Source organism: the organism of the source record quoted next, unplaced genomic scaffold (assembly GCF_019419815.1).
Source record: "Pyrus x bretschneideri cultivar Hongxiangsu unplaced genomic scaffold, Pyrus_bretschneideri_v1 Contig12, whole genome shotgun sequence".
In the NCBI taxonomy this organism is placed as follows: Eukaryota; Viridiplantae; Streptophyta; class Magnoliopsida; order Rosales; family Rosaceae; genus Pyrus; species Pyrus x bretschneideri.
Genome location: NW_025999413.1, coordinates 4,903,813 through 4,927,306, shown reverse-complemented (window position 1 = coordinate 4,927,306; position 23,494 = coordinate 4,903,813). Strand labels below are relative to the sequence as shown.

Sequence of the window (23,494 nt, the reverse complement as noted above, 5' to 3'; positions counted from 1 at the left end):
ACATGGATTCGATCACATGATTTTTTTAACTGAAAATTTAACTTTCCCCCTCCAAACTCATTTTTTCTAGCCTCTAGCCCATCATAAAATATTTATTCGAATAAAACCCAATGATTAGGATCTAACTAAGCAACTTACCAAATTAAGTTTGTATGTCCGTTTTTATATTTTTTGGATCCCTAATATACCCCTTCTAAGCTAGTATGGAAAGTTCTTGTAATTTTGTTTTAATTGATCACGTGCATTGAATTTGGCAAGGCCTTGTAGCCATGAAATATGGGTCTAGATAGAGGAATTAATTTGAAATTTTTTTTTTAATTTCTACAATAAATTTCAATTTGAATATACCTAATTTAGTGTTTATTTTCAACAATATCTATTGTTTAATTTTATGAAAATAATTTACCTACTATGAAAATTAATTTTATGAAAACAATATCAATTGTTTAATTTTATACCTACAGTATAATTACATGAAAATAGTTTACTTACCATGAAAATTAATTTTTTTGAAAACAATATCTATTGTTTAATTTTATGAAATAATTTACCTACTGTATAAGTACATGAAAAAATTTACCTACTATGAAAATTAATTTTTTGAAAACAATATCTATTATTGTTTGATTTTATGAAAATAATTTATGTCACATCCCGGCCCGGGACGGACCACTTCTCGGGCCCGCTCCACCACCGTAGCACGATATTGTCCGCTTTGGGCTTACCATTCCCTCACGGTTTTGTTTTTGGGAACTCACGAGCAACTTTCCAGTGGGTCACCCATCATGGGATTGCTCTAGCCCCCTTCTCGCTTAACTTCGGAGTTCCTACGGAATCCGAAGCCAGTGAGCTCCCAAAAGGCATCGCGCTAGGTAGGGATGGGAATATACATATAAGGATCACTCCCCTGGGAAATGTGGGACAATCCACCCCCCTTAGGGGCCCAACGTCCTCGTCGGTACACACGCAACCAAGGTAAGGCTCTGATACCAAATTGCCACATCCCGGCCCGGGACGGACCACTTCCCGGCCCCGCTCCACCACCGTAGCACGATATTGTCCGCTTTGGGCTTACCATTCCCTCACGGTTTTGTTTTTGGGAACTCACGAGCAACTTCCCAGTGGGTCACCCATCATGGGATTGCTCTAGCCCCCTTCTTGTTTAACTTTGGAGTTCCTACGGAATCCGAAGCTAGTGAGCTCCCAAAAGGCCTCGTGCTAGGTAGGGATGGGAATATACATATAAGGATCACTCCCCTGGGCAATGTGGGACAATTTTTGGGCTAGAGCAATCCCATGATGGGTGACCCACTGGGAAGTTGCTCGTGAGTTCCCAAAAACAAAACCGTGAGGGAATGGTAAGCCCAAAGCGGACAATATCGTGCTACGGTGGTGGAATGGGCCCGGGAAGTGGTCCGTCCCGGGCCGGGATGTGACAATTTGGTATCAGAGCCTTACCCTGGTTGCGTGTGTACCGACGAGGACGTCGGGCCCCTAAGGGGGTGGATTGTCCCACATTGCCCAGGGGAGTGATCCTTATATGTATATTTCCATCCCTACCTAGCGTGAGGCCTTTTGGGAGCTCACTGGCTTCGGATTCCGTAGGAACTCCGAAGTTAAGCGAGAAGGGGGCTAGAGCAATCCCATGATGGGTGACCCACTGGGAAGTTGCTCGTGAGTTCCCAAAAACAAAACCGTGAGGGAATGGTAAGCCCAAAGCGGACAATATCGTGCTACGGTGGTGGAGCGGGCCCGGGAAGTGGTCCGTCCTGGGCCGGGATGTGACAATTATTGTCCCACATTGCCCAGGGGAGTGATCCTTATATGTATATTCCCATCCCTACCTAGCACGAGGCCTTTTGGGAGCTCACTGGCTTCGGGTTCCATCGGAACTCCGAAGTTAAGCGAGAAGGGGGCTAAAGCAATCCCATGATGAGTGACCCACTGGGAAGTTGCTCGTGAGTTCCCAAAAACAAAACCGTGAGGGAATGGTAAGCCCAAAGCGGACAATATCGTGCTATGGTGGTGGAGCGGGGCCGGGAAGTGATCCGCCCCGGGCCGGGATGTGACAATTTGGTATCAGAGCCTTACCCTAGTTGCGTGTGTACCAACGAGGACGTCGGGCCCCTAAGGGGGGTGGATTGTCCCACATTGCCCAGGGGAGTGATCCTTATATGTATATTCCCATCCCTACCTAGCACGAGGCCTTTTGGGAGCTCACTGGCTTCGGATTCCGTAGGAACTCCGAAGTTAAGCGAGAAGGGGGCTAGAGCAGTCCCATGATGGGTGACCCACTGGGAAGTTGCTCGTGAGTTCCCAAAAACAAAACCGTGAGGGAATGGTAAGCCCAAAGCGGACAATATCGTCCTACGGTGGTGGAGCGGGCCCGGGAAGTGGTCTTTCCCGGGCCGGGATGTGACAATTTACCTACTGTATAATTACATGAAAATTAATGTGCCTACTTTTTAAATTTGTGACAAAATTAATTTACCTACTTCTTTTTATGGTATTAGTATACATAAATGTAGAATATATGTCCGTATATATTTGATCTAATTAGATTTTGGATTGGAGGAGTTCACACAATATAAAAAATATACTAAACAAATTAAATGTCTAGCAAAAAGAAATGTATAAGAGATTTGGTGGCATGATTTTGTAAATAAACACAAATTCATGGACATCTTTTATCTAACATGACATCATCTTTAAAATTTGGGTTTTATTTAGAAGTTATAATATATATGGGTTTTTGTCTAGAGTTTAAGAGTTGCAAGGGTTTAAATCTAAAGAACCTTTTTTTTAATTTCCTCCAATGTCTTAAAGTATCTCCAATTCCACAACTCATCCAATTGAACCAACTTCCATTGAATCACATCAAATTTTCTATACCACCACCTTTCCTCCCCTATCTCACTATTCACTTGGTAGGTTTCAAGTGCTTTGAACATTTCTTTCCCTTCCTCTATTATATTTACCCGTGAAATTCATTTTGCATGCATGTTATATGTGATGATTTACTGAGTTAGTTGGTCCATGACCTTTGCATTGTGATATGAATTATTGTATGATTCAATTAACTCAAACAAATGTTATTGACAATCGCTCGCATATGCATTGTCAGTCTTCCGAGACTAGGCGAAACAAGAGTAGAATATTGTGAGATTATTAAAAGGAGAAATTAGGTTCTCATCCTTCCTTTTGCTACTCAATTGATTAAAACCTTATTCCTTTTCAAATTTTGATCAAGGTCCTAAGACATTATTAACATCATTAATTATTTCAATAATAAAATATTTTTTATTTTTAAATATATTCATTTAGTGTTAAAAATGTTACGATTAGTATATTTATATTTATGGCTAAATTTTTTTATCATATATATATTTTTTAGTTTGTACCCATTTTTAATTTGCAAACCTTTTTTTTTAATTTGTACAAATTTTCAATTTTAATTTGTACCCATATATTAATTTCTTTTTGTACCCATATTTTTTAAAGTTTTATTTGTATTTGTGCCCATGTGTTGTCAAGTGACATTGTATAATTAATCAATGATAGAAAATTACATATGGTATATTTATATTTTATGGCTAAACTTTGTATCATATATTTATATTTTGAGAAATTTTATTTAAACCTATGTAACATATTTCTACACCCAACTTACACTTTGCACCCATTTGATTTTTAACTAAATTATTAATATCTCTTTAAACCCTAATTTACTACCTAATATACCCCCATAAACCTAATTCAATATGTAAATTTATTTTTACACCCATTTGATTTTTAATTCTATTTTTTGCTTGTATATACTACTATCAAGAGACGTTGCTTTACTTTTTAACTCATCTTGATTTGGATTGGATTCTCTTGTTCATTCCAGGAGTTTAATGCGCTAGACTATGAGGAGAAAGTGGTTGATGGATTTTATGATGTATATGGACTTTCGCTAGATTCAGCAATTGAAGGGAAAATGCCATCTCTCACAAATCTTGAAACAAACCTTGGGAGTTCTAGAAGTCTTTTTGGTTTTTTGGGGTGCGGTCTTTGTATTAGGACTTTTAGGCAATACTATTTGCACCAATAGCTACATTGATGCCATGATTTTGGGGTGTAGTCAGACTAAACCGACAGAGAAGAAAAAAATAATAATATAAAAACAGAAGAAGCAAATGGAATCCAAGGTCCTTGCAATATCTGCAAGTTTTTTTGGTTTTTTGGGTGCAAATGGACAGTGGGAGACCGACTGTAGCAATTTGCTGTTGCAGAAAGATAAACAAACTATGCAGGATTGATTGAAAAAAAAAATTAAACCAAAATAATCATCTTCTAAACTCTAAAAAATTGAAATCAAACGAACAAATAATTCATAAATTGAGTCATACCTTGGTTGGAGGATTCAAAACTTCAAAATCATCATCCATCAATAAAAAAAAAAACTTATTTTTCTCTATGAGATCTATTACGGTTTTAGCCGGAATGAACGTAGGATAAACAAAGAGTGATCGTAAGGTTTAATTATGGTGTTTGGGTTTATTGATAAATTTGAGTTTTATTATTAATTTCATTTTGTACTTAATAGTAATTATGCAATAAGGTAAAATAGACAATTTAAAATTTTAAGTTGGGTGTAAAAAGAGGTTACATGAGTTTAAATAAAATTTCCCTTATATTTTTAGTTTGTACCCATTTTTTATAAATAAATATAATAAATATAATATAAATAAATATACATAATTAATATAAAATTAATATAAAATTATATAAAATAATAAATATCTATATATAATAAATATATTTTATATTCTAATATATTCTAAAGATTTTAGTTTATATAAAGATATTATAAATTAATAAGTTATTGTATTATTAATTAATAAGTTATTTAATAAATTCAAAATTTTAATTTTAAATTTTTAAAAATGGAATTCTTTTTGTGACATCCCACATCGTCCCGGGAAGTGATCCGCCCCGGGTCGGGATGTGACAATTTGGTATCAGAGCCTAACCCTGGCCGCGTGTGTGTCGACGAGGACGTCGGGCCCCTAAGAGGGGTGGATTGTGACATCCCACATCGCCCCGGGAAGTGATCCGCCCTGGGCCGGGATGTGACAATTTGGTATCAGAGCCTAACCCTGGCCGTGGTGTGCTGACGAGGACGTCGGGCCCCTAAGGGGGGTGGATTATAAGATCCCACATCACCCAGAGGAGTGATCCTTATATGTATATTCTCATCCTTACCTAGCACGAGGCTTTTTGGGAGCTCACTGGCTTCGGGTTCCGTAGGAACTCTGAAGTTAAGCGAGAAGGGGGCTAAAGCAATCCCATGATGGGTGACCCACTGGGAAGTTGCTCGTGAGTTCCCAAAAACAAAACCGTGAGGGAATGGTAAGCCCAAAGCGGACAATATCGTGCTACAGTAGTAGAGTCGGGCCCGGGAAGTGGTCCCACCCGGGCCGGGATGTGACACTTTTATGATAAAAATGCCTTTTTTTTTTTTTAATTTGTAGTATTTTATTTTTAGTTTTAATTTGTACCCATGTATTAATTTCTTTTTGCGCCCATATTTTTTAAAATTTCATTTGTACTCATAATTTTTTAATCTTTTATTTGTACCCTAATTTATTTATAATGTACCCATTCTTCTTTATTAATGTACCACTTTGTTATATGTGAAATGTACCAATTTTTTTAACACTATGGATACATTCTTTTGCCATTTATTATTTCTTATTGTTACATAGTTTTTATCCATTTATTCAATCAAAATGTTTGAATTTTTTTATTGTAGCCATTTCTAATAGTATTATAATGAGGGATTTTAAATTTATAGGATTATAAATCTTATAAAATATCAAACAATTAATGTCAAAACTATAAAAATATAAATATTAATAGTAATATAATGAGGTGTACAAAGTCAAAGGACTTTGATCAAACTTTGAATACCATTAAGGTTTTAGTCAAAGAATGTTAAGGACTAAGGACTGCATCCAAAGTATCCCTTATTAAAATCAACTTGTGGAACACCAAGATTGGAAAGAGTAGCGGATAACAATGTTGTGCAGGCAGTAGGATAGTTGTTGAATAAAGGAAGGGATCCTCTCCGGATCCCTTCCTCCTAATCACCAAATCAACAAATTCAGGCCATTAAAATTTGATCTAACGGCTATAAATAGGAGCCCACTTTAAAAGTTATAATAACTTTAGCCGTTAAATTAAATTTCAATGGTCCAAATCCCTTGGTTTGGTGGATTAGGAAGAAATCCGGAGAGGATCTCTTTCCGCTGAATAAAAATTTAGTGGGACCCATGCAAATTTTAGAATGTAACTCCCAAATTTGGAGGAATTAAATTTCCTATAGTTTAGTGTAAATGAATTTCAAATTACTAGACATTAGAATGGATTTTCCCTCTCCCTATTGTATCCTCACTTATTTTTAAAATTCCAAGATTATCTTTCACATAGGCATCAAATTCTGTTCTCACAAAAAAAATTTAAAATTTAAAAATTAAAAAAAAAATTCCTCACAAAGTAATACTAAGTTACTAACATATTGTCAATGCAGCTAATCTATTGTTAATGTTGGATGTGCAACTGTTAAATGATGTCATATGTCATTCTTCATATGTATATTTTATTTGTAAATGTTGGTCGAAAGTCTTTGATTCATGCGTTGGTTTAATGCATGGTTGCATCTTCCGCTTGAGTGCATCGATGGCGGGTTTTCTTCCAACTCTTCTCCTTCAACCAAACCTCTACAACTGAAGAAATTGCATGCCAAAGTTCATAAGCAAAACGAAATCATTTAAAATTGAAACCAATTACAGATGACATTGCTCAACAAAATAATGGAATGCAAGTTCAGATCCATAATCCATTGTACGTTGTTTATGACTCCCGGAAATTTCTACAATACATGTATGTATGGTATGCATTCACCGTTATGTATGATATTCTCTTTTTTAAATTTTTGGTTGTACATATGACCGTTAGATGATGAATGTATTAAGTACATGTATGCACTATAGCCAGGCGTGAGTATTCCTGCATTGTAACACCCGAAAATTCTAGCACTACAATCTTCAGCAAGCAACTTGAACAATTTAGGAAGTGATCGACCCTGAGTTGTCCATGCACTTGTGGATCCGCCCCTGACCATGCTAATGTATTAAGGTAAACTAAAAAGGCCCAAAACAGTTTAGTTAGTATCATACATGCCCAGAATGGCACCAGCCCGTCAGTTTGAAGAGCTACTCTTTGGGCCGGAACCCAAATGTCACCTTCCTTTAACAACAAATCACCACTGCGAAAAACTCCATCTCTCTCCCTCGTGCAAAATTATCAGCAATCCAAGGCGTCCTTTTTTCCAATGAAGAAAATTTTAATTTGCATCACGGTCATCGGGAAGGAAATAGTTGAAAAAAATAAAAAGTAACAGGAGTCGTTCAGATACATGAGCTATGTGTGGATGTGATGATTAAAGAATCTCACATAGGTGAAAGAAGAAACCTTATACATGCTTATAAGAGATTGCGGTACTCCTTATATTATCAATTCGTTTTATGGTAGAACCTTGGTGCACGTTAATTTATAAATTCTGACTTTTATCCAAATTCTAAATTTATTTCTCTCATCCAAACATAGTGTCAACTTTCTTGACCGAATACTGAATTTCAATTGAGCGGAGAGAAAGAAAGAGACTACGGGGTTTGCCATTCGGGTTTTGTTGATCCAGTCGTAACTTCAATCTTCATCTCAAATTTACATGTGCATCAGAGAAAATTCCTAAACTTCGTATATTTATTGGTCTTAAAATTTTTTATTTTATTTTATTATGCAAACATGTCTATTTGTAGTTTTAAAGTTAAATATAAACAAATTTAATAAGAAGCCAACCAATGTCCTTCTAGAAATACCTTTGGACTTGGAATATACAAACATTGCTTTAATACATCACGTTATTTTGTTTCTGCCACTAGCACCACGATCTTATAGCATTTTTCTTTACTTTAAAGTGGTAAATCACATGTTTGAGTCCCACAAGAGTACACACACCTTTTTCTACTGCCTATTAATTTCTATTATTTGATTCTATTTAATTCATTCGATGAGACAATTAAAAATTAAGAACGATGTTTGAAATGTAATAAATGAGGTTTTAATAACAACACCTTTCTCACAAATGACGAATTCTTTACCATAAAAACTTTGGCTTTGTTTCTACAAAAGGAAAATGGGATAAATGAAGGTTTCCTTTTGGGTATTAGATATTAACATTCTTTTCATTGGATATTAATGAATGAGTACCGTAGTGAAGATTGATCTGGATTAACGGGAGATTAAAAGAATTTTGTCGATAAATGGAAGAGATGTTTAAAGGTTGACATTGTTGTGAAAATGTTCATAGAGTACGGCGTCGTTTTGGGGATAGTTGGTACGAGTACCAGGCAGCGAGCAGTATGGGGAGAGATGGGATTAGACCTCAGCATACCTCTTAACTTAGGTACTCTGACACTCACATTCAACGACAGAAATCCTGTAACATCAATCTCTGTGATATACATACATACATACATACATACATATATATGTGTGTGTGTGTACTATGTAGGTATATTCCGTCCCAAGTACAAGTCCCCCTCCATTTGTCATGCAGTGTTAATGCACGACTCATGAATCGTGATCGTTAGAACTGGATTAGTAAGTTTTGTAGGCTCATTCGTTAATAGACTTCTTTCAGTTTATAGTTTAGTTACGGTTTTGTCAGTATCGCTCATAAGTGGCATTTAGCTAGTAACATGTTATTTATCACTTACCTGCACTAGTGTTGGTAACACTTTATCTGGCTACCTTGGCTTTTTTTTGTCATGTGGGCTACTTGCCATTGTAAGGAAAATCTCTATCTTCGATAGTTTTGAAGTTAAGTCTTGCTGTTACAATGTATTATGTTTGGAGAAAGCGGAACAACCGTAGATTCAAGAACTCATATCAACCCGCTGCAGTGGTTCTTAACTCAATTAAGTCCACCATTAGACTTCGATTGAGTTCTTTGAAAATCTCTCATTCCGCTGCTAATGACTCTACTTTACGGGAATAGAATATAACTATGAATAGTTAGTGCTTATTTTTGCTGTTTTGATGCTTGCTATCTGTTTTTCTTTTCGCTGCAGCTCTTTGTTGCGTGTTTATATTTTCAACTACTCTTTGCTGCTTGTATTCTCTTTTTCTCATCAATATATTTTATTTTAAAAATAAAAAACACTTTATCTGGCTACTTCCGTAGCATCGGCAAGCTTTGTAGAACAATATTTACTAATAATTAACCCAAATTATGCCGGTAGGGTTTTGTTACCCACTTTTACTGTGATCCATAAATGTAATTTGAATAGGATTTTTACTTTTGGTTGCGGTAAAATTGGAGATTATATATTATTATCGTGACATCACTAATAATATTTGAAGGTTTTGAAGCGTGAGAGCGTATAGATTTTTTTGTGAATGGTTATAAAATTATAAAATGGTAAATGCATGCAGCTTCATAATTAAGTATTTGCCAATGTTAGCAAGCTTCAGATCATCAGATTGGAAGGCGTCAAAAGCTGATTTGTATGATGTACCAAACTCACTTCAATATAGAGCTGATAATGCCTAGGGATATCTTTTCAAAAAGACCAAATTAATAATCAATCTTTTTATTCTTATATGTACTTCAACTCGTATTTAGGGATTTTTTTGGATGGATCGACCCATACCATGGCATAGGATTTCTAATCGTGAGAATTTTAACTAAAGATAAAATAGTTAAGACTTTTGTACCATGAAAGAGCCAATCTACTTGAGAATTTTCGATGTATTTTTGCTTCATTATCAATGGTTTCAGCCTCTAGTACGAAATCGTGTAGCCCAATGAATTGTTATTAAGCTATATGATTCAAACATAAATAGGTAAGTCTCAATCTAAATGGCAACTACAATCCCCTTTTTACTAAATTACTGATTCATGCAGTAAAGCAACGAAAATTTCTTATAACCAACTTAAAATATATTCTCCTCTTCATACATTTCTCGTAACGTAAAAGAAGATACAAGAATATGAGAATTTATCCCGTTCCAAGTTTCTGTAAAAAAACTCCCCCCCAAAACTGCATGCACTGTTATTGCACATGAGAGAGGACAGGCATCAACTAGCATGCATATTCCTTAAATTTGGCTACAGTTACGGGCATAGTGACAACACATGGTTAGGCTATATTGCTGAGGTGCATAGAAATATTCTATGTATCTTTGTAGTAACCAACCTAAGTTTAGCCATACGGGTGACCTAGAATTCTGTTTGTTTGCATCGCATGTTTTGGACTTGTTCTACAGGAGTTGGTGGTTAGTAGGCACCGCCAAAGGTCTCAGTATATACGTAAGTTAGGCAAATTTGGACCAAAAATATTGAAGTTTTGGACTTGCCAATGAAAGTCTAATTACGGGAAGAAAAATGTTACGTAAGATTAAGAAAAACCCCATGAATAATAATGTGAATGACAATTGACTGCGGCACAAGAAATATATATATATATATATGGTTGGATAATAATGTGAATGACAATTGACTGCGGCACAAGAAATATATATATATGGTTGGATTCGGGACACACTTTTGATATATATTTTGATATTTTTGTAGGGTTCACTTCGTAATGTATTTCAACGATCCAAATCATTTATATTTTAGTACATCATTCATATATCTCCCTTGCAAAGACATAAAAAAAAAATAATAAAAATAAAAATTAAAAAAAAAGATAAATCCAAACTATTAAGACATTCATTTGTAATGAGAAAATGAATAATTACGAATCTACAAAGAAATACTAATTAAATTTAATCCAATGATCATATGATTTATATTTTGGTGATTTTTTATAGCCATGATCTTTAAGATAAGACATAAAAGACAAACGGTTGGATACTTGAAATACATCACGAAGTGAATCCTACAAAATCGTATATCAAATGTGTATCTCTAAATCCTAATTCATATATAGTTGGTGTTATCTACACACTCATTTTTACCTCTCATACACCCCTCTCAAGTTATGGCCGTCATATCAAATGAATTGAAGAATATCAATGGACAAAAATTAACAAGAGTATGTAGGAGGTAAAAAGAGGTGTGTAAATAACACTACCCTTCATAGAGTTGATTTGTATATGTGGTCACCTCGAATTAAATTTCAACGATCCAAACCGTCTATTTTGCAAGACTCGATTCATAGGTCTTACTTGCAAAAATTCAATACAATTCGAAACCATTTGCTCATTTAATTTGTCATTTCCTACGTTTTTTAGAACATAGTGTTCGTCAATTTTCTTTGAACTCAATGAAAAGCCTCCAATATTTCTAGTTTGATTAATATTTTGTAAGGATGATCTATAAGGTGTAACTTAAAAAATAAACGATTTAGATCATTGAAGTCTAATGTGGTATGAGCCCACAACAAATCTTCATTTTTTTTTTCAAAAAAATGGAGAAGGTTGTGTGTATCAACTATGTACGTATGTCTCTATTATTCATTTCAAGTTTGGTAGGCCTACTTTGTATAAAGAGTAAATTGTAGCTATGGTCCCTTAACTTTAACTCAATTAGAGCAATGGTCCCTCAACTAAAAATCCATTACCATTGGTCCATCATCAAAACGTGTAGCTATGGTCCCTCAACTAAAAATTCATTACCATTGGTCCCTCAACTTTAATTCAACTAGAGAAATGGTCCCTTAACTTTAACCCAATCGTAGCAATGGTCCTTCCAACATAACTCATTTTGACAAAATTTTTGACGTAGTTGACGAAAATGACCATAATTACACACTTTGATGAGTTGAGATACCCTAATTGTATAAATGGTCATTCCAACATAACTTATTTTGACAAAATTTTGACGAAATTGATGAAAATGACTATAGCTACATATTTTGATAAATTAAGGGACCAATAGTAATAAATTTCTAGTTGAGAAACCATTACTACAATTTACTCTTTTATAAAGTTTGAAGTCCAAGCGGTCATTTCGGAGAATCCAATGTAACATGGCTTTTGCCAATAGCAACCGTAGTTAGTTTAGCTATTCAAAAGTCAAAATGGGCACCAATAGCACGCATCCTTCACGAAGTTAAGCTGTCTAATTACCTGACGAATCTCTAAAAGATTCATAATTATTAATTATATGTTTGATCTAATTACCTGCAAAAGAGATATACTATTGGTTCATTTTCTCTCCTGCAGGAGGGCTTGACCTAATCATAGCATCTAAATTTATTTATACAATTCGGAATAAGAAAATCCTATAGTTAATCATTGCGTGTTGCATAAAATGTGCTCAGGGCAGTGTTTCATGTGTACTTTTCCTTAATTATATTTTAAAGCCCTAATGATTTCTATGTTTGAGAGTTTGGCTGTCTGCACAACTTTTTGAATGCAGAGAGAGATGAAGGTCGTTGCCGTAGCTATATGTTATGAGAAATTAATATTAAGGGAACTCTATCAAAATGTAATTTTTTATTAATTCTTTGTTGTTTTTAATATAATATTTTATAATATTAGTATAAAAATTAAAGTTAAATTATGAAGTATCAGAAAGTTCATAGACAATCTTACTTTTACAAAAACATCGTTAGCATTATCCTTTCTCTATATGTGACTGTGCGGCCAAGTCACTTGAATGGATATCAAACCAATTATAAACCGAATCGCATGCCACAGTAACAATGCTTTTTACAACGGGACTATGCTGAAAATTTTCCCCTACTTTTTGGCAAAGACGATGATGATGGCATCATGCAACGTTGAGGATAACAACTTGCATACAATGGTTGGTTTCACATAACTATGAGAAGTTATGTATTTATTCTAATTTGATTATAGATCATTGTAATTTAGTATGAGTGTTGTCACAGTCATGTAGATTTATCGAAATATCTCTGCTCATCTTATAGTACTCGTCTGATATTTTGTAAATTGAGATACCCACATTTATCCCAACTGGCTTGGTGTTGCCTAGTGGCTGCACCTGTGTCATGACCTAATGATGGGTATACGAATCAACTAGTTGAAATTGTTGAAGATATCGATTGATGAAACCAAACTAACTACAGTCCTACTATGCTACATTGTGTAGAGTACTAGTCCAGAATCTCTTCACGATCACCCGCCGCAATGGCTTTCTTGTGACTTGTGATATGGTCCGACGTAGACATCCACCACCGTCATCACTCCCACCATTGTGCTTTTGGGCACCATGAAAGTCCAAGACAACCCTTCACAAATGATCAAAGTTCTTCGAGGCTTTCATGTGGCTTTGAATTAAATTACACAGATGGCGTGCCAACAAAAATTCAGACTTACAAGGAGAAATAACTTCTTATGTGTATCTGAAGTATGCAAAGAGGTGAATCCACTTTGGGACAATGTGAATCAACTAACAACCAAAACTTAGAAATTTTCTATGAAATAACTGAGTACTACATTTTGAAAATATGATATGCCCTTCAAAGTTGGCCTCCAACTATTTGACGAATTGCCTCTGCAGCACCGGGCAGGAAAGTTGCTAGCTTCATGCCTTCTTTGTTATGAGCATCTTTCAATATGCTCACTCGATATATGTTGGCATCTGTTGGCATGCTCGTTTAAAAACCATTAACATTAGTTGACATGCTCGTTTGAAAGTTGTTAATATCTGTCGACAATCGTGTAACTTGGAGAATGACCTTAAACTTGCCAAAACTTGATGAAATACCAATTTTCATACTATACCGTCCAAAAAATTTTGTTCATTACACGCACTATTCTTATTACCTAACCACCCCCTTCCCCCAAAATAATATTTTCTAGATCCACCACAGGAAGCATGTCAAAACCAACTTACAAAAGCAGGCCACTTTTTTGTACTTGTGCACAATATAACGATTACGGTACGAAAACTTGTAATCAATTAAGTATATATAAAGTTTATTTAAACAATCGACACATCTATATCGATCAATTTTAAACCTAATTTTATAGTTGTACAAGGATAATATATGAATTTGATGATTAGCCTGAACGACAACTGAGAACTCAGTTGATGATGTTTAGTGGTATCCAACTTTGTCAACAAATTCGGAAGCTGATTCCCAGCTTGGCGTCAATAATGCATCTTTAAACAAAGCTTTTAAGTTTGTTTTTAAATAGCTTAATTATGTTTAGAAAACAGAGAATGCATGTGCCAATTATGAAACGATGACGTACCTTACTGAATGGCTCCACACACTAAAATTATATAAAATTATCTCCACAAATTCAAGGTTGGTGAGATACCTTATAATATAAGTATATAAAAGCACTTTTGTGAAATTTTGTGCGATGAGCATAAAAAGAAAATAATAACGTTCATCAATATTGAGTTCATTCTTCAACAACAAAATCATATAATTTATAAAATATAGCTTAAATAGTTAGTTTCTTTAGCAAATACATTGAGTAGAATTCTATCTCCTTACAATTTTCCTCCTTTCACCTCCCTTATTCTCTCACTTTCTTCTTTTTATTTTCCTCTCTATAAAGAAGTCAACACAAAACGTTGACGTAGTTTAATTATGACCATTCAAATAAAAAGTTTCAGTAATATTAGAAACTGAACCTTCCTCATATAAATTGCATATTATTCTATTATCTCTATGGTCAATGAGTGCAAATCTTATGATGGTGTAATTTGATTAAAATGGTCATTAATCATTATAGTTTGACATTCTCTAAACAAACATTGTTTTTCTTTTATGCACACATAAATCAGGCTGCTCTATTCAAATTTATGTTCAAGATTAACAAGAATTTGAATAGAGTTGTTTGGCACCTTATCCATACGAGCTTATTTCAAAAACATGTTAATCTCACTCATTAATGTGAGAGTTACATTAGTTTGATAGTTATGTCAAAGTTTCTTCGCAACACCAAAAAAGTCTAAAATATTAGTTTGGCTCGTACTTTGCGATCAATCAATTAACGGTCAAAAAACTAAACGTATATTAAACCATTTGACTCATGTGTGTGGTAAAAGGGTCAAAAGGGTTTAGGTTTGGGTTGGGTTTTACACAACAGTCGGGTTCAATATTTGAAATTTTTCTCAGAAACCAAACACTGCTCAAGCCTAAAGCTAACTAAAAATCGCTGTCATTGCTACAGCTTTCCGATCCCGATTCTCGAGAATACCAAGTATAAACCTCCATTTTCTGATCACAATTTTGGGTCTGCGGACCACTTAACTGATAAATGTCCAGCACCAAACTCATCTCTTCCCAACACTTTCTGCATCAAATCCTTACACCTCTGTCTCTCAGGTTGCCTGGCGTCAGCCAGCACCTCTCACATCTCACCTCACTTCACCACCACAGTAAAACAGTAACAAAGTTTATGACTTTATTTAGAATAATGATATTTACCCATTTTATTTTACTCTTTGCACATTTTTATTAAATTTTGTTTAATGTATTTTATCAACTTGTTTGATTTGACGATCAGAAATTAAGAAAAGTGAGTAAGAGATAAAAAAGATGAAGAATAATTTTAGCTTTATTTTATACGCTAAATTGACTAGATCATTATGCCCTTTTATCCGTCAATCTTGAATTCATTTTTTATAATTTAATGTAGAATATCGCTGGAATTTTAGATACCATTTTTATGAAAACAGTTCAAATCTCCGAGCAAGAGTAAAAAGAAAAGAAGAAAGTAAAAAAAGGACTTAAACAGAAACCGAAAACCTCGTCTGCTTCCCACGAGAGGGATTTTCCATAAACGAAAAGCCCCCGACCCCAAGACCCAATTTTTTTCCCTTTCTTTCATGTCATATCATGCATCTCTTGCAATTGGCAGCTAGTAGAGAGAGAAAGCGAGAGGAGAGAGAGAGTGATGAGAGAGAGAGGGCTTTAACTCCTTCTCACTCTTCTCGGCTGAACTCCACCCCACGACAGCCAGCTCATATTTCGTTCATTCATATTTCATTCAACCCCATTACCAACAAACCTCTCGCCCTATCTCTCTCATCTCACCCACACTTTCTCTCTCTAACAAACTCTTTGACGCTTCCAGTTTTTTCCTCATTATTTTTATCTTTCTACCTACAAAAAGACTACAACTTTCAACTTTTTCCTCCACCAGATCTCTCGGAATAAATCCATGGAGATGCGTGCCTCTTAGAAACCCTTCTAATTACCGCACTCGCCTCTCCGTCCCTCCCTCTCTCTCTCTCTCTCTCTCTCTTTGTGGTTTTCTGGGCTTATTTTTCTCGAGTTTTACCTCTTGGTCCCAATACTGCCCAGAAAACCCATGTTATTTTCTTTGATTTTCTTCCGTTTTCTCTGACTCTTCCTTCGATTTAACCTTCTGGGATTTCTGGGTTTCGATCAAGACTTCACCTTTTTAGAGAGAGAATCGAGAAAATGGCGAATGGGATAGAGAGAGAAAGTGGGTTGGTGCTGTTTAGCGACGATGAGCTGAAAGAGATGAGCGGGGTGAATAGAGGGTCGGACCATATAGAGGTCACGTGCGGCTGCACCAGCCACAGATACGGTGATGCAGTCGGGAGGCTTAGGGTTTTCGTCAATGGTGACCTCGAAATCACCTGCGAGTGCACCCCTGGCTGTCAGGAAGGTCTTTCTCTCTGCCGTTTTGATCTCTCTCACTTTGTTGCTTTTTGGGAAAAAGGGTTTTTATTTTTAATGCATGTTGTTTGCGTTTTGAGCTTCTTTTAGTTCATCGTGGACTAGGTTTTGACGTTGATGGCTGCAGTCTGTCTGTCCCTTTCCGGTCTGCCTAATCTGTTGGGTTTGTATTTGATGACGACGAGCGTTTGCTTTTGCTTTTGCTTTGCAAGCTGTTCACAGTATTTTTGCTGGGTATACAGTTGAGGTGTATGTTGTTTTGTCTCACTGAATGCCTTCTCCTTGCTGGGTATACAGTAGCTATATGTTTGCCTACTCTTCATATGGTGGAGTTCAGATGGTTTCTGGCTTGTTTGTGGAGTAAAGAGCTTTTCTTTAAGTAGGTGTGTTGAGAATGAAACCTACATTGCCAGTTTCGTGGCGATCACAACCTCATAATTAGATTGTTTTTCGAGGTTTTGCTTTCGAATATGTCCTGAGTTCTGTTCTTTCTCTTCTACAGAGTAAGATGTTGTAAAGTTGCATAGCATGGTTTAGTCATTGTAGGGTTTTGCATATCTTTCTTTCGTCTTTCATGTATTTATATGGTTGATGGAATTGCTTTTTCATCCTTGGATTACGAGCATTGATAATCCCATGTGTTATTTCATGAGCAACCAAGCTTATAACTTTTCAAGCTTGGCTGTGTTATTTGATGTCTCTATGCGCATCTGGTTTTGTTTCTACAGTGCTATTATCAATAAGCACTGAGTATATGGCATGGAGATTTTAAGATTACCTCTTTTCTGACAACCGAGGATCCGAAAGTAGTGCATCTTCTTTCACTTTAGTTGCAGATATTGGGTGTGCCATATCTCATTTTTCCATAATATAGTTCATGAGAGAATTCCACAAGATTGCTTCCTGAATCTGAATTTGGCACACACCCGAAACATTAGAGCATCTCATAACAAGACTCTTATGTCTTTATGTACATTGAATTGCCTGTATCTTTTTCTCATATAAGACAGCTTAGTCCATCAAGGACAGTTGTTCTGTCTGTGGAGCAAATTGCTGCCTTTAAAGACATAGTCTTGACCAATAATGGAGACCACCTGCTTACAACCTTTGTGTACTGTCAGCCCTTTTTGTGGTTCTAACAAGTTAGAGGTGAAAACATTAGTATTTATTTATGTAGTTCGTTTGATCTGTTGATAGTGTCCAGAAAAAATGGTAGAAGTTGGTATGCATGCGTTTTAAGTATTGTTTAACTACTTTAATGGTCATGACGAAAGCTCAGATTGAGGTTTCGTGCTTATAACCATCTTATTTATTTTCCCTTTGTATTTCAATCACTAGGAAAACTGACTCCTGCCGCATTTGAGAAACATTCTGGAAGAGAGACGGCTAGAAAATGGAAAAATAATGTTTGGATAATTGATAATGGAAAGAAGGTTCCGCTGTGTAAAACAGTGCTGCTCAAGTACCATAATGAGGCATCAAAAAGTGCTAATGGTTCCCACAGGTCCAACAATGGACGTGTTTGTCACCGCGATGAGTTTGTCTCCTGTACTAGATGCAACAAGGAGCGCAGGTTTCGCCTCCGGACAAAAGAGGAGTGTCGGGTTCACCATGACGCTTTGGCTGATGTGAATTGGAAATGTGCTGATCTGCCGTATGACAAGTATGTTCCTCTCTTACACTGAACAAATACTTCTACTCGGTATTGATCAAGTTGTTTTCTCTCTTATACTAGAGGCCATCAACCATTCATGAACCATGCACTAATTTTAGTTTTAGCTCACGGATGTGAAATATATGAATAACTTATTTGTTCCATCCTTATGCTAATGATTTTATAATTTAGTTTGGTTTTAATATGCCGTTCTATCGACAGTTTTTGGAACAATTGAGTGATTGCTTCTTGTAGCTTCTTTTGTGATCGCCTATTTTATGTTTATGTATACTGTTCATCCATCTTCATGGATTTAGTTAGGAATTAGCCGGACTAGCTGCTTAAATATGGATTGCAGCATCGTTTCTGGAAAATTGACTCTAGTTGTTACTTTCTAGGGTAGAGTGGATGATGTTTGTGCGGACAGACACATCTAATAATTGTAGTTTGTTGCCATTCAAGTTATCTTAAGGATAACAAATAGGCATTTAAGAAAACACTACGAAGCAGATAGGGACTTTTCGGGTGGGGGAGTAAAATGTAAATGTTGATGTTATTCCATTACATTCACCAGTCGGCATTTTAGCTCACGACGGTAGGCTGTGAACTAGTGCGCACACCCAGGATGTAAACACTGTTGGTTTGTTGTCGTTAATATATATGTTTAAAGGTTCAGTAATCATAATGTGAATGGTTGTTTCTGTACTTCAGGATTACTTGTGATGATGAAGATGAACGAGCAAGTCGAAGGGTATACAGAGGCTGCAGCCGTTCTCCGACATGCCAAGGCTGTACTTCTTGTGTGTGCTTTGGGTGCGAAATCTGTCGTTTCTCGGATTGCGGCTGCCAGACTTGCACTGACTTCACAAGGAATGCTAAAACTTGAATTTCCAGTCTGCAGTCCTGATATTCTCTTTTGATCATATGGGTTACTTGTACCCTTATCGCCGCATTGGAAGCACCTCCACCAGCCCCACATTTGGAAACCTTCAAGGGAAGCAAAAAAAGCATTAAAAAGCTACTTCCAATGACTGTTTCCCAAGTTCAATGTCTCTTGTTCTCTTGACTGATTAGAACCTTCTAATTTGATAATTTATTCTCATCATTAATATTTTGTTACTTGGTGATATTTCTGTTATATTTTCTTTAAATTATTTAAGATTCCTTGAATTGATGTGTACTTAGATTGATATGCCCCTTTTTAAGGAGAGACCCTTGCATTGTTTGTAAACGTACTCTTACCGTCTAACAAGAGTATAAATTTGGTGAAGTTCACCATTATGTGTCGTCACTTGTTCAATAATGCATTGTCATGTGTAAGTTTTTCTTCACATAGCAATGTGTTTATTGAATTGAGACACTATCTGACGATGAACTCGTTCCATTTTTCTCATTAATTTGGGGCTTGAAAGTTTGCTTCCACTTCACAACAAAATGAGTACGCTTGAAAGGATTAACCGAAAATTTTCTACGTTTTTACTAAACCAAAATTTGCCAATGTTCAAAATTAACCGCAACCAAGGCGGATGTGGCATTTTAAATGGGGAACATGTTCACCATCTGTTCTTCCATATAAAAACGATAAAAACCGAATACAAAAAGCCAAGAAATTTTCTTTTCAAAGCCTATTTGTAACTGCAGTGTGCTTGGTGCAGCAGAGCATGCCGTAACTTTCACCTCGAGTGCTGCCTACCTCTTCCCCTTCCAAAATGACGACCCCCACGATGGGAGGGTCTCCTTCCACGATTAGAAGATGCGCCCTGACTAAATTGCCGGCTGTCCAAGTTGCCTGCATTTCCAGCAGGTTGTGGCATATTATGGTTCTGTTCAGCACGTAATCCATTCGACGGCATTCCTTGTTCTGCATTGAACATCGGGTGAGTAGGTTGGCCCTGTAAACCCATCCCGAATGCGTTTTGGTTGAAACCAAGTTGACCCACCAGCCCCTGTGGATACATGGGTCCTGCAAAGGCATTGAATTGTTGGCCTGGAATGGGTTGGCCCTGTAAACCTATCCCAAATGCTTCCTGATTGAAGCCGTGTTGACCCACCATCCCTTGTGAATATACGGGTCCTGTAAAGACATTCGACTGTTGACCTGGTAGGACAGCACCTGCCTGCTGATACAACGGCATTCTGTTTGGAATAGACATTTGATACGGATATTGAGGATTATACTGTGGAAGACATGGCAAACTATTATTTAGAAATCCATTAGGGAAGGATGTATTTTGTGGTTGAAACGGCGTTCCCTTTGTCCACAGTCCATTTGAAGTTGCGTTGATACCAGCAGGCAGTGTAGGAGCTGGAAATGGTGGAACTAATCCAGTCCCACTAGCCAATCCTTGTGATACTGCAGAAGAAGATGGTGCACCTGGAGAGAAATGAAGATGGTGTTGATTGGGAGGTTGCTGACCTGCATCCGTTGGTGCTTTCTGGGGTGAAGGTTGACCACTATTCCAAGGTTCCGGCTTATTTTTACCCTTCTTTCTGTCGTATTTCTTGTTGCCAGCATTTTGGTCACTCATTCCCCTCTTTGACATTTTTTGCATCCTCCTGTATTCAGCCTCTTTCTCATCATCTGAAAATTCTGCCTCATCAAATATCTCTTCATCATTTGCACCAGATGCATCATAACCCTTTTTGTACACATCCTTGTTATTCAGCACATGATCTGCAAACTCCGGAACAAAAGAGATAAAAATGCCCGCTTGTATTCCACTAGGGATTTCACTTTCTGAATTGTATCGCACCACATAATAAGGCTGTATCACAGGTCCAAAGATTTCATCTATCAACCCCAACGGAGATCTGCTTTCGGTTATCCACAAAATTGAACCCTCGTTTAGAGGGTTGTGCTTCTCGACCCCTTCTACAATGACTTGGGTACCAAGAACCTGTAAAAATTCAAATTGTCATCAAACTGATGTAATTGCAGGCATCAATACCACAAATCACAATATGCACCTTCTGGAGTGTCACCTAGATTCTAAATTTTCAACGACACCAGAGATTGATGAAGTTCAAGTTCCGATATAGGCTTACTTGCACAATCAAGATAAAAAAAATAGGCTTCACATCATTATGAGCTTACCGATAAGACAGCTCCCACAGGTTGCATCTGATGATGTGGTTGCAAGGTCACCTCCACTGGAGGAATTGGGGGAAGCACCTGCAAAATTCAAAACAATCCTGTCAAGCTATTTTGAAGCAGTAATATATACTCCAGAAAGCTAATTTCACTAAAGGTTTTGCAAGCATTGCATGTTTTAAGATATCAAAGAATCAAGAAAATGGCAAACAGAAATATAGAAAGCTAATTCCACCAAGGATTTGCAAGTAATGCACCTTCAGAAAAAGTTGATTTTTTGTCATGCGTTAACAATTCCAGAGTAACCAAACAAGCTACTTAATTCACTAAAGGGTATTCTATATATCAGACCAAAATACCGAAAATCCAGAATACGACTTTCTTGCTTGCTTAAAGATGATCCTAAGTACCCTTTCTTTTCCCCGATCCCAAACCAAAGTCGGAAAAGCCTCCACCATAATAGTTGAGGTTGGCTATCTTATTTGCACTAAAACGAAATAAACCTGTACTCCTCACCTAAGCCTATCAGTGACGACCTAACAAAACCAAATAGGGACTCTATGTCTACCTCTCACCAATTGTTCATAGCAGCTTATCAATTGAAATATGCACAAATCCATTAATTTCTCCAAAGCAAGAGAGAATCGAACAATTCCTTTTTTTTAATTTTTACCTCAAGCTCATTCTTGGACCTAATGGGTCCTTTCAGATCTCCAAGATCATCCTCATCGCCGTCTCCCTCATCAAAAGTTTCAGCATCGGTCCAAGCAACCAATTCATCTTCATCTTCACCTTCATCATCAAAAATTTCATTATCTTTATCGAATGTCGTATCTTCCTTCTCCCTTCCATCAGCATCCCTTATCTCACCTTCTTCCATTTCACCACCCTCGTCCCTCTCCTCCACCTCCACATTCATTTTCCCTTTCCTGTTTTCCTTTTCATCATCATCACTGCTGTCATCATCACTAGAGCTCCCACTCGACGATGATGACTCCGAACTCTCACTCTCAGACTCCGAGCTTTCACTCTCGGACTCACTATTCCCTGCTCCACTCTTCCCACCATTCCCACTCACCATTTCACTCCCCACCCCATTTTCGCCTTCGAACTTCGACTTTGAAACCTCACTCTCATTCTCATTACTCACCGGTTCCATTTCCACGATATCACGCGTCACTGTTTCACTCTTCACACCATTCCGACCATCAAGAACCGAACTTTCTTCACACCCTCCAAGCAAATTAACCTTTCCCAACTCTTCCGCAATCGAACAACCCGAATTCTCCAACAGTTGACCCTCCAACTTCACCACACAACCAGACCCACAATCAATCGGCACAGACCCACCACCTGCCGGCTCGAACCCACCTGCAATATACTCTGCTTCAACAGCATCAGCCTTAACCTGCCCTGTTTCGGCCATATCAGAACTCGGAATATTCTTGAACCAATCCTCTATGGAATCAAAATCCAAGAACGAATCTGCAACCGACAAGTCTCGGGGATCAACGGGGTCGGGCGGGTCCTTTAAATTCTTGGGCTTTGAAGCTCGTTCGAGGTCTTCGAGTGTTAGCTGAGGGATGAGCCCTACCATCTGCGAGCGTACGAAAGAAGGAATTGGGTGGGGAAAATAGGCGAGTGAAAATCCATGGGAACTGAAAAGCAGAGCGAATTTATAGATTTTGGGGTTTTGGATTGGAAACGGTCAGGTGCGCTTAAACCCTAGCTAGGGTTTTGAACATTTTTCAGACGAGAATATAAAGATGGCGGAGTGTTCGGTATATTAGTTATTTAAACGAAAATTAAAATTTTGAAGGAGCTCATACGACAACGTTTCATGGTTTCGTAAAAAGCCAGTCCTAGATTAAAATATGGGTTAAAGAATGAGACCTCTATCTAAAGACACAAAAACATAACTTATATTTCATAAAATTTCACTAGTTTTGAGTTACTTTATGGAGAGACAAAAGTTTAAATCCGAACAAACCAAATCCAAAAACGAACAAACTAGAATTTTGAAATTTCAATTCATGTTCCTGATATACTTGTTAT

The 23,494-nt window shown here is 36.8% G+C and overlaps 2 protein-coding genes across 2 annotated transcripts; one reads left to right on the top strand and one right to left on the bottom strand.

Moving 5' to 3' along the window:
* The first annotated feature begins 15,893 nt into the window (after positions 1-15,893).
* LOC103947849 (protein ULTRAPETALA 1) lies at positions 15,894-19,518 on the top strand. Its single transcript, XM_009358817.3, has 3 exons — positions 15,894-16,683; positions 18,033-18,357; positions 19,060-19,518. The coding sequence occupies exons 1-3, from the start codon at positions 16,473-16,475 to the stop codon at positions 19,232-19,234; spliced, it is 711 nt and encodes a 236-aa protein (XP_009357092.2). The 5' UTR covers positions 15,894-16,472; the 3' UTR covers positions 19,235-19,518.
* A 283-nt stretch (positions 19,519-19,801) lies between these two features.
* Positions 19,802-23,215, bottom strand: LOC103947848 (H/ACA ribonucleoprotein complex non-core subunit NAF1-like). The gene is made up of 3 exons (XM_009358816.3): positions 22,113-23,215; positions 21,443-21,520; positions 19,802-21,245 (listed from the first exon to the last, which is right to left on the bottom strand). The coding sequence occupies exons 1-3, from the start codon at positions 23,034-23,036 to the stop codon at positions 20,022-20,024; spliced, it is 2,226 nt and encodes a 741-aa protein (XP_009357091.2). The 5' UTR covers positions 23,037-23,215; the 3' UTR covers positions 19,802-20,021.
* Between the last annotated feature and the right edge of the window lie 279 nt (positions 23,216-23,494).